The 12384-nt window shown below is 41.3% G+C and overlaps 1 protein-coding gene across 12 annotated transcripts in view; it reads right to left on the minus strand.

The window, feature by feature from the left end:
• RBM39 (RNA binding motif protein 39) overlaps positions 1-12384 on the minus strand; it is a 34000-nt gene that overhangs the window by 2343 nt on the left and 19273 nt on the right. For 11 of the 12 annotated variants that reach the window (XM_077929161.1, XM_077929160.1, XM_028734790.2 and 8 more), the window contains 9 exons: positions 11696-11813; positions 8695-8847; positions 7662-7799; positions 6286-6351; positions 5130-5334; positions 4398-4475; positions 2689-2721; positions 1308-1383; positions 1101-1206 (listed from right to left, as the gene is read on the minus strand). In XM_077929161.1, coding sequence (XP_077785287.1) covers positions 1101-1206; positions 1308-1383; positions 2689-2721; positions 4398-4475; positions 5130-5334; positions 6286-6351; positions 7662-7799; positions 8695-8847; positions 11696-11813 — 973 coding nt within the window. Of the gene's footprint in view, positions 1-1100; positions 1207-1307; positions 1384-2688; positions 2722-4397; positions 4476-5129; positions 5335-6285; positions 6352-7661; positions 7800-8694; positions 8848-11695; positions 11814-12285; positions 12332-12384 lie in introns of those variants that run through there. The other variant, XM_028734794.2, reaches the window with a different exon arrangement.

Below are 12384 nucleotides of genomic sequence, written 5' to 3' on the forward strand. Positions count from 1 at the left end.
AACTTGCAGATCAACAGAAATCAACAATTCAAGTTGTTGGAACAAAACTACAGATGAAATGTGAATAAATATTTTAATCCATCAAATGAATTTAATATACTTATATCCTGCCTTTTCTGCACAAAGTTAATTCAAGGCAGCTTATGCTAAAGTACATCATGCAAGAAATCAAAAAAAGAAAAAGTAATTTTGTTCTGAATGTTTAACCTGAGACAAAAGTCTGATGGTAGCATTTTGTACCAACTGAAGTTTCCAAAAGCTTTTCAAGGGCAATGCCACAAAAAGCACGAGATAATTAAGGCTTGAAAGACTGTGGCATGGTCCAGTTTCATCAGGAAGGGTTGTATCTGGCCTATCAGTCAAAGGTGAGCACATAGCTAGCTACCTGTGCATCTGAAAGCAGAACTAGATTAAGGAGCACTCCTACATGATCTTGTAGGGCAGAGATGAGGAATCTGTCGCCTTTCAATTGTTTCTAGACTACAATTCCCATCATCTCTGAGCACTAGCCATGTTGGCTGAGGCAGGTTGGGAGTTCAACAACATCTGGAGTATTACAGGTTCCCCATCAAAGTTTTAGGTGCATGCAAATCTCATTTAGGTTTCAGAGTGTCATCTTATTTCCTTGAACTGAGATGGTCTATGGCAGAGCTTTCCAAACTGTGTGTCATGACACGTTAGTGTGTCAGCTGTGGTGTGGTGTGTCACGTGAACACTCCCCACATTCCTCCCAGGATTGGAAAGGGATTAGTCCAACCTCCGGTTTGCTAGTAAAACTGAATTACTGTGTCCATGCAGTACTTACTGGACCTATATTCTTTGCAGCTAGTAATTCAGGATTCATAAGCATGTATTTTAATCTTGCAATGATGTACATAGTAACTGAATCAATGTCTGTATAGACATTTGTTCACTGACAAATGAGTAACAGAGTTTTCTGGCATCACACAGAGAATACTTTAGTTTGGTCTGTTTGTAGAACATAAAATTCTCCCAAGTACTTGACCATACTATCAGTAGTATAGCCACATCTCACATCTTGTAGAAGTATAGGAACAGATAGAAGTTACCACCTTTGGGTACTGATTTAATCAACATACCTGAGCTGAATTTTTGTCTACATAAATATGGACAACGCCTCCATGTTTGTTACACTCCTCAATCACATCATCCTTAATTTCTGTATCCCAGCCAGCGTCTTCTTCACTGAAGAGTAAGACAATAATTAATTACTTAATTATTCTTCATATGTATACTGAAAATAGAGAAATAAAACAGATTTTACAAAAAAAGAGAGATTAACTTACGTTTGAGGATTGAACATATTGGAGAGCTGGAAGCACTGTGTTGCAAGTGGTTGTACAGAAGCAGCTGCAGCCAACACTGGAGAGGAAAGTGTAGAGTAAGTTTCTCCTTATTTTAAGAAGCACAAAATTCAGGGTGGGATACACCTAAAAGCCCTGTGCATAACAGACTTTCTTCTTTTCTTTCCCTCCCCCGCAATTGGCTGCGAGAGGCATGCCAGCAGAGGCAGATTGGTCCTTCTGGCAAGCTGATACACTTGCACCGGCAGAACGTTTGTAATATCACAATGCCAAATTCCACCCTCAGAATACAACTAAGACTTTAAAAGTATCAAGGCAAACTCTACTGAAAAATTATCATAATACAATGTTACAAAATAGAAAACCAAGGTTTACAAAATATGATTCTGTTGCAAGAATACAGTTCCTAAAAACAGTCTTTCACATTCAAATTGGGCAAGGAGGTCAGGAGATATATTTGTCATTCAATTTGTTGAGCACTGTGCTAACGAGTAAACTGACTGCATTATGTCCCTGTCAAGAAACACTAAGGAATTTGAACAGCTATCTGAATTCACGGGTTGTATTAAACTAGGTCCTACTTAGAGCAGAGGTGCCAAAGTTAATGAACCTAATTTAAACATGCCTTATTAACTTCAATAGGCCTACTCCCGCCCCCATTTTTGAGGACAAGATACTGTCTGAAACATATAGGGAGGAATTCAACATTGTGCTAATCAGATTGCTCTGTTGGAACTTGTTTATTTCTTCCTTCATCTTGCACCAGACAAATAAGCTTGCATAAATGTCCTTAGATCAAAAGAGCCAATGCTTTACAAAATTTAGATCCAACTCAGAAATGGCTCTGGAGCAAGTAAAGTACAACTGAGTGGACTGCCTGAGAACAGAGATATAAGACTACGCCCAAAATCCCAATAGTGTATGTATAGGTTTTTGTGTGTCAGCACATCCACACCAGAATTGTTGAAAAATGAAATTATTTTAGAAGAGGAATTGGAAAATAGAAATGATCCAGTGCTTTATTATTTACTTTAAAAAAAGACAACAGCTCAAATTTCATCTTCATACTGGATCCACTAATATCACCTTATCTTAAATAGGTGAGCATCCATTTCTCCTTGCTACCAAGTTTCACAGCCAAGCATGATAGGCTGAAAGCAGTGGAAGTTTTCACTTGGACCGGGAAAGAAACAGGAGAAATTTATGCTGTATCTTTTCTTATCCAAACTGTAGGGAACTGTCTAAAGCTTCTGAGAGTTCCTCTCACAAGTAGTAAGGAGCACTTATCCTTACTCTCAGGGAGGTGGAATTGTAAATGCCTGTCTTTCTAGCCATGTACAACTCTATTCAAAATCAGTCTCACCTTCACTCTGCTGTGAAAGTCGTGTCTGTAAATCTAAAGAAAAATATTGCAGAGAACATTTCAATATAATATTTGGAATACAAATTTCTCACACACACCCCTTAATGCCCTAAAGAGTACCACCCATTCCTCTATGAAAATTTGTCACTGTGTATGCATAAGCTAGCAGACAAGAAGCAATAAAAGAAAGAGGTCATGTGAAAATTTCACAAACAATTCAAGACTGGTTATGCGAAGTGCGTCGTGTATATCAGAGTCAGCCAGTCATCTGAGCCATCATACTATCAGAGGCTGGACACCAAAGCAGATATCAGCAAGACAAGCAGGAGCAGTTTTAATCTTAATCACAGGACAAATGTGAGATACAGCAACGTAAGGCAGAAAGCTGTACATGCAACCAATACATAAAGGTCTTGACAACCACATAACTAACATACAATATGCTGCTCTACTGAAAGCTCAAGGTGCAAGTCAGAAATCAGCAATCATTCAGTGTGTCCTGATTTAAAGCATCACTAGCTTAGTCAAGTGAGCTCCCTGTTGTGTTTGGCGGTGATTCAATACAGAACAGAGTTGGGGTATTGTGTCTTGGGCCCCAGTCTTTGTGCTATGGTGTGCTGAAGAGCAGAATCTAGTTGCCAATACATCCATATGAAGCCACTGGGAACAGTCAGGAGGAGTTTGGGGGCCAAGTATCATCAGTATGCTGATGACATGCAGCTCTATTCTCCACAATATCTGAATCAGGAGAAGTTAAACATGAACCACTGGGCAAAGTAGGAAACTGGATGAGGAGCCTAAGAAGCCACTGTGGAAGAATGGTTCCCATGACTGGAGAATTGGCCTCCTGCCTATTCTGGACACGATTATACTCTCTCATAAAGAACAGGTTCATAATTCGGGGGTTCTCTGTCACTTTAGACTCAGGTAGACTCGGTGACTAGGAGTACCTTTTACAAGCTATGGTTATCAACTATGGCTCTTCTTGGACAGGGATAACCTGATCACTAGTAACCTTAATACTCATTACCACAATGTGCTCTATGTGGGGCTATCCTTGGGCAGGGTATGTATAAATAAAATAATTAGTTTAGTCTAGAAGCTCCAGCAGGTGCTAAATCCTGTGGCTAGAATGCTAGTAGGGACAGATTATCATCAGTACATAAATCTGGCACTTCAACGCTCGCACTGGCTGTCCATGTTACTGGGTCAAGTTCAAGGTTCTTGTAGAATTTACAAAGCCCTTAACATTCTGAGCCCAGGATACCTTATAAATCTTCAGAGTAATCCGTTTTAGTGGTCCCCTGTGGCTCAGATACGCAGTCCATATCCCCCAGGAGCTGCACATTCAGTATAGTGGGCCTGATTCTGTAGAACTCCCTCACAACTGATATTATACAGGGCCCTCTGATAGTTGAACTTCAGGTGCCTGAAAACCTTTCTATATCAACAGGCAGTTAAATACTGTTTTTATTATTGATTTTATTTCCTGCATAAAATTTTATTCACTGTTACTTTTGTAATCTGATTGTACCCCGCTTAGCAATTTCTGTGACTAAGTGGTATATAATTGAAATAAAGGAAATAAAGTGATACAGAAAATTGCTGTGATTGTGCAAATCAGCTAACATATCATAATCAACAGGTGAGTAAGTTATCTTTCTTAAGAATAACTTCCAGATTACAGTATTTAGAAAAAACAATTTTACCTGCTACAGCGCTAAATGCTAATGATCCACTCATCTGCAGAGCTTGCTGTGCAGCTGGAGGAATTTGTAAGCCAGTACCTGGAATAGAAAGCCATTAATCTATTTTGTGCTAGAGGCTCTACATTTAACTAGGATACTAAAATTATGAAAAATTGTTTTGTGCTACAAGTACAAACCAGAATGAGCCCAATCAAAGTTACTAGCTTTACAGTTATCCCCTCCCACTTCCACATGGTTTGGGAAGACTTCTGCTGTGTTTAATTTCCAGACAGCACAGTTTAATAACAAACTCTGATTAGTTAAAGCCAGTGTCATTACCCATGGTTTAAAGTTTACTAACTTTGAAGCTTACAAGTTTATTTTAAACCTTGATTCTGATTAGCACCTCACGACAAGCTAGGATTCACAAAACCCAAAGCAAATGCAGCAGGCATTTATTTCCCAGCTGCACAGAAGGAGGCAAGAAAAAAGGAAGTGCATTTTTAGGTTTGTTCACCTCATGCCCATATTACTAAATCATGGTTTTAGCACTGTATGCAAACCAGCTTAAAATTTTGGGAATCAATGTAGCCAAACTAGAAGGTCTACAACATGGAGATGACTACGTCCCACTTACCTAGAAAAACTTGGCAGTGAGCTTTCCTTTAGACTGAAATCATATAGTAGTACGTAGTGTTATGCTAAAAAATGTTAGAAGAAAATACGTACTATGCTTTTTACAAATATACTTACCCTCAGCAAGTCTTGCCATCAACTGAAGACGGCCAGTTGTTCCCAAGTCAATTCCAGTCCTTTCCAGTTCATCACTGTCCAAAAATGAGCTAGCACTGGATGCATCTGTACGTTCAGTTACATGACCTACTTTCATTGGCCTGCCAGCTAGTTCAAACCCATTTAGTTGTTCCAAGGCCTTTTTAGCACACTCAGAGTCTGAAAACTAAACAAATTAATCTATGGTCATTTAAAATACAGTTGTTAGCAGACTTTTATTTCAGCGTTTATTTTTTTTAAAAAAATGAAACTATTAAGTTTCAGTCATCAAGCTAATACTAGAACCCTTCAAATAACTGGCTTAGTGTGAAAGAAGCCACAATGTATTTGATTTTTTTGCTATAAAACCCATAGGTACATACATGGGAGCCCAAACTAACTACCAGGCAATGCAAACCAGGGCATACTTCCACCTGGTTTAAGGGGTTGTTGAGTTAATCAACTTGACGTTTGCATTTAGTAATTTTATGTAACTTGAGAAGTTGCACACTTGTCTATGGACAATTTTGCCTTCATCCTTTCATTTTCAATTTGCTTTTATCAACACAGCAACATACAGTCGTACCTTGGAAGTCAAACGGAATCGGAAACCAAAGCTGCAGAAGCCCCGTTGGGCATTCGGGTTCTAAAGAATGTTTGCAAACCAGAACACTCACTTCCGGGTTTGCAGCATTCGGGAGCCAAAACGTCCGAGTACCAAGGCATTCAGGATCCAAGATATGACTGTACTCTACTGAATGCCATTATCTGGTAGTGAAGCAGCCACCTTCATTTAGCACACTCCAACTTGAAGTCCAGTACAATAGCAGTGGTTGCTCATGTTTAATAAAAACTGGAATTATTCTAACATTGTGAGCATGCCCAAAACTTGGGGCTTAGTACCTAACTTTCAGAATTATTCATGTTTATGACTTAAAATATCTTCAACTTCTTTCAGGGCACATTATAAAAGGTGTGGTACATATTGTAATTTTACACATGTAAACTAAAACTAAGTTAAGGATCACAAGTCTAAAAAAATCAGAACATCTTAAGATCTAAGAATTTTTACTTGGAAACAATATATTCAATTGACATCAGCAGAACCTGTTTGCCACAACAAACTTTATAAACTTACAGTAATAAATCCATATCCTTTGGAACGTCCAGTTTCACTGTCCATCATCAGCTGAATGCTTTCAATCTGCAAAGACCAGTACCAATTAGTATATAAGACCTACTGTCATCAATTTTTATTTTATAGAACAGGAAGTAGAAGAAATCAAAGTCTGTTTGTCCAGGACTATAATGCAAATTGGAATATGCACAGAATGTTCTAATAGCTCCCCTGGATGTTTGAAATCCTCAAGATTTGGATCGTGAAATCCTAAAGAATAGATGTGTCACACAAAATACTAAATCATACTTTGGTGCTGTGCCTAAGTGCTCCGTTCTCAGAAACTCTGCTTACGCATTTGCTGGTCAAGGCAAACCATCAACTGCAGTTACAACCAAACATTCCAATTGTGATATTGCCTGAAAACTGGGACTGTAAACTGGAGAGTGTGAGGAGGAAAGGGAGCACAAGATGTGATCCCATGGTGCAATACCACTGTTTGATGTTATCACAGTGTTGTTGAAAGCACAAACCAGAATAATATTGCAGTTAGACAGACGAAATATTATTTTAATTTTTACAATCTGCTATGAAAGCAGTCTACGCAACTTGGCATCCACTACTATAGAAGTGCAACTGTAAGTTACTCAATCAAGACTGGTCTTTAGGATCAAATGAATAAATGTACCGTATTTTTCGCCCTATAGGACGCACCGGCCCATAGGACGCACCTAGTTGTTGTTGGGTTTTTTTTTGGGGGGGGGGGGGGAAATCAAGGAAAAATATTTTATTTCCCCCCCAGGTTTGCGCAGCCATCCCCAAGCTAGAAGAGGGAGACGGAGCGCTCCGTCTCCCTCTTCTGCCTTCAGGGACAGCCTCTCTAGCCTCTGTGGGGCAGCGGCTTGCCCCGCTGTCCCCCGAGCTTGTGGGGCTGGCAATGGGGAGAAGCAAGCTTGCTTCTCCCCCCCGCCAGCCTCCAGACCAGGTCGGGGAATAGTGGGGTGGCGGCGCTGCGCCTCCCCGCTGTCCCCCGAGCTTGCAGGCTGCTCCCCGCAAGCCTTGCGAGCCCGCGGGACCTCCCGCCGGGCTTGCAAGGCTTGCGGATAGCTTCCTGAAGCCTGGAAAGCGAGAGGGGTCGGTGCGCACTGACCCCTCTCGCTCTCCAGGCTTCAGCGAAAGCCTACATTCGCCCCATAGGACGCACACACATTTCCCCTTCATTTTTGGAGGGGGAAAAGTGCGTCCTATAGGGCGAAAAATACGGCAGTTTTTATTTCTACTTGAACTAACATTTTTTAAAATCAGAGAAAGGAAGTTAGCCAATTAAACCTTTCAGGAATTCATAATTCTGTCACTACTACTAGGTGCAGTTGTCCCCAATGAACTAAAAAACTTACCCGCCCAAAAGGTTCAAAGATTCCACGAAGCATATCTTCAGTTATATTGAAGTGTAATGATCCCACATACAGTCTCATGGGACCTGCGCTTCCTTTTTGTAGGTTATTAGCCATTGCTGCTGCTCTGTTTTTCTCTGCCTAGAAAAGTTATCCCAAATAGAAACAATACACATTACTAAATAAAGTTTAACAGTTAACTGTCCTACATATAACTGTGGAATGCTTCAGACTGTATTCAAAAACCGGGTGGGTGGGAGGGAGAGAAGTACACTACAGAATAGGTCAAGTTCAAAAATTGTATTCTTACATTAAGCAAAAAACAAAGCATGCATATTAGCTGAAGCCCACCAACTCACTGTATGTTTAGTGCACTCAAAAATAAATACTAAAAAAAAGGGGGGACTTCCAATGATTCAAGATTAGGAGTCTGCTGTCATGACCAGTGTTTTTAGTGCAAAACAAGTTTTAACTAAGTTTTAACCATCTTAAAAATGCAACTGCTGATAAATTAGGAGTGATTTCCACCTTTTGGTCTACTATCAAGCACTGTTTATCGTAAGTAACTAGGCACAAGCGTTAAGAAATATACTACTATTACTATCAACAATAATATTCACGTAGATGGCATTTAAATTTGCAAATAGGCATGCTAGTTTATTCTAATAAACTTTTTAATCTGCCATCTCTGTCTCTTAGCTGTTGTCAATCATTGTTTGGTCAAACTACTTTTGAAAAGTCCCCTAATCTTCAACAGCACTTTGAGGTGGCACAGGTTGACAAACTCAAACAACTGAAGTAAAAAATATACTGGACATATTCAAGCTCCTTGTATAACCCTAAATGACACTTCAGATCTATCCAGAGTTGAGAATGGAATGTAAGGACTCGATCACAAGTGACTCATAGAATTGTAGAGTTGCAAGGGACCCAGAGGGTCATCTACTCCAACCCCCTGCAATGCAAGAATAAAGTGTACATGAAGTAAGATTTACTGATCGTAATGGAGCTAGAACAGAAATTACTATCAACTTACTTGAGATGCTTGTACAATAATTGGTACCCCCAAAACTCGTTGTCCTGTTAATCCAATTGCCAAAGGTACTGAACTAACATCAACAAATTCCACATAAGCAATTCCCTTGGAACGTCTGGAGTTTCTGTCTGAAATCATGCGTACATCACGGACCTAGAAAGATGGGAACAGTTAAAACTTGTTTTACCTATTTGAAAAGTTTAATCTGCATAGTCTTCAGTTTCCCCAGATTCCTGACTTAAGTATATCCAAGTAAGCAAATGTAATTTTGCAGTGTGCAGACAAGGTCTGGCTCACAGGTAATATTAAGCCACTGTTTAGCACTATGTGGACAAGCCTCAAGGAACATGAGCAAAGCATCAGTGTCGCACATTCCTCTCCCCTTCACCCAGAGCAGGACTTACAGAGTTTAATTACATGTTGAAAGCATCTTAGCATTATGTTTGAACAAGGGATCCATTTCATAACAAGCCAACTTAAAACCACATATTATTAAGCTAGTTCATTAAGTAAAATAAATATACAAAGACGAGCCATGACTACTCACACAGGACTATTCACATTTTTCCTACCGAGTGCCTTCAAATTAAAAATTATGTTTGAAACAAAATTGAATCATTTTTCAATCCTCTCTCATGCCTGCAGATAAACTTGTGAAAACATACAAGCAGTGCCATTTTTCAGTATTCAAGGAATGGTGCTTCAGTGCCCTAACACAGCTACCCTACTCTCCCTCAAAGACTTTCAATTGTTCCTTCAAATAATTAGCCAAGTATTTTCCAAATTTTGCTGCAATGTTACCATCTTATTTTGAAAGCAAGACACAAAACGGGGACATAGTTCTAGGCTAGGCATGTCCAACACATCAATCGTGATTGACTTGTGGATCGCTGACTGATTTTCGTTGATCACAGGCTGAGAAAGAAAAGCTTTTCTCTGCAGCCTGTGACGCAGCAGGAGCCGCTGCTGCCACCAGTCTCATGCAAGCCCAAGCGCCTCCTCCTCCTCCTCCAACTGAGGAAGCTAGCTCACCTTCCTTGCCTGACACCCGCTCTGCACTGTGCTCGGTGTGTGTGTGTGTGTGTTAAGAGTGCAAGGGGTGGTGGTGAGGAGGACGTGGTGCCTTGAGGGAGGGCTGGTGTGTATGGGGGGGGTGTTCCCACAGGGTACTAACTTAGGGATGGGGGCGATAACATGATTAGACTCAAAACAAAAAGCTGAAGGAGAAAGACTGAGGTGGAGGGAAAGAGTGAGTATGCCGGGGGGGGGGGCAGGGAAGGAGAATCGGAGAGCAAGGAAGAAGCAACTCGGAAGAGTTAACAGAGAGAGAGAAGCTGGCTTCTCAGATCTGTGCAAACTAATATAAAAATATTATTTGCTTAGTTACTTGTTCATCTAGTAACTATTTGGATCTGTCATGATGATATCCAAACATAACTACTGTATCTGTGAAAGAAAGATCCTTTATCACTCTATCTTAAATGACTTGAGGGTAGTAGATCACTGCCAATTTTTGATACTTGTTGGTAGATTGCAACCTACTTGAGGTTGGACGTGCCTGTTCTAGACAATCTGGTGTAGTAACAACTGTGAAACTTTCAGAGTCAAAAGTGTCAGCATCTTACACCATCAGAAAAGCAAGCAAATCATGGATGGATCCTGAGATTCTGTTTTTGCCAAATCCCCTCTCCCCACACCCCTGAAAGTCTACTCCAGAGGGGAAGAGAGGGAAATCAACAAAACTGCCTTTCCCCCTAACGTTAGACGGAGGCTCCACAGAATGGCACCTTAGGATCCAATCACATTGTTTTGCCAACATGCACAAGTTACTTACTTTCTCCTATTTCCAAAGAATTGCCAAAATAATGGAACAGGACAATCCTACTGTAACTTGGTTTTGTCTATGTCAGACATGTCCAACCAGTCAACCGCAATCGACCAATAGATCACAGGAGTGATCCTGGTTGGTCGTGGGATTAAATAAAGTGGGCAAGGAATGTCACCGCCCCTTCCCCTGCCTCCTGCCATAGCTGCAGGGAAGGCTGGGCGGCAAGCAGGAGAAATGTTGCCCAGCCCAACCTTCCTGCCAGCAGCAGGACCCAGTGCCGGGGGGAGGGACATTCCTTGCCTGCTCACTTGCCACCCAGCCCAGTTGCAGTGGTGGCCCCAGCGCTGGGTCCCTCCCCCGCTGGGAAGGCAGTGTTGGGCGATATTCATTGCGCTTGCTGCCTGGCCTTCACTGCTGCAGCAGTGGCCCTGGCGCTGGGTCCCTCCACCGCCGCCAGGAAGGCCGGGCCAGGCAGCAAGTGCAAGGAATGTCACCCAGCCTAGCCGTCACTGCTGCAGTGGTGGCCCTGGCACTGGGTCCCCCTGCTGCAGCAGGGAAGACCAGGACAGGCGGAAAGGACAAGGAATGTCGCCTGGCCCGGTCTTCCCGGAAGTGGGGGTAAAAGGGGGGGCAGGCACAATCGGGATCCACGTCAACTATGCAGCTACCTTTGATGGGGGGAGAGAAAGTGCTGCGGGGGGGGGGGGAACTGATTAAGTGGAGGGAGAGGGGCTGGCTGGGGGTGGGAAGAGAAGCCAACTGGATCCTCAGAGAGAGAACTTTTGCCTCCCTTTCCTTCCCACCCCCACTTAAACTCCCCCCTCCTGCATCCACTTAGCTACCTCCTTCCACACACGCACCCCACACATGCACCTCGTCCCTCCAAAGACAATGGGTAGATCACGGCCTGCATTTTAAACTGGGAGTAGATCGCAGTCTCTTGTGAGTTGGTCATGCCTGGTCTATGTTATTTTAGCTAGCAAGTCCTCATGTGGAATCTTTAGATTTAGGCTAAAAATTGAGCAGCTCAATCTTGCAAATCATCCCAAATACTCCACCATATCTTAAATGGAATTTAATATACAGAAAGTTTGAAAAAAAAATCTGCTCAGTTATTCTGCTTTAAAAATATTAAGATGACACCGGAAGAAATTTGAGTTATTGACGCCTCACCTTTCCTACTGTAGAGAAAAACTCTTCCAAATCTCTTGGCCTAATTCTTGCAGCAAGCTGCATACAGAATACTGTTCGAGCATCTCTCTCTTCTGGAGTTAGATTATCAATTGGTTCTCTGAAAATAATAGATAAACCATGGTCAGTAATTTTCAATTTTAAAAGAAGATAATTTGAACAAATTTGTTCTGATATTCATTAAATCCATTTACATTCAGACACAGATGGAGGTTTAACATTCAAATAGCACATGCTTCAAGTAAGGCAGACAGGTACCCCTGTTTTTCAACTGCACCAGATATCCACAGTCCTCTTTAATGAGATGTGTCAATGTCTCAATATCTCAGAATTCATTATTTATAGTGCAAAAAAAGGTATTGCCCTCAGAAAAGGGCTCTTTCCTGTGTAATGTATATTCCTACCCCAATATACAAGAATGTGTAACGCAGATGAAAAAGACAAAATAGGGTTGGGAGAAGGTGCTCGGGGTTAACAAAGGATGTTTTAGAGGTCTTGCACCCCGATTCTACAAGTATGCCTGGAAAAATCTGTTAATTTAATGGACATACTTCTAAGTACGTACACCTTACCTAATCCCAGCATTAGAAAGGAAATGCTTTTAACCTCAACGTACTTTAATAGTTGTGTATGTCTGAAATGAAAGAACGTATTCAGCCATTTTACAAATT

The sequence above is a fragment of the Podarcis muralis genome, chromosome 5, assembly GCF_964188315.1.
Source record: "Podarcis muralis chromosome 5, rPodMur119.hap1.1, whole genome shotgun sequence".
NCBI lineage: Eukaryota > Metazoa > Chordata > Lepidosauria > Squamata > Lacertidae > Podarcis > Podarcis muralis.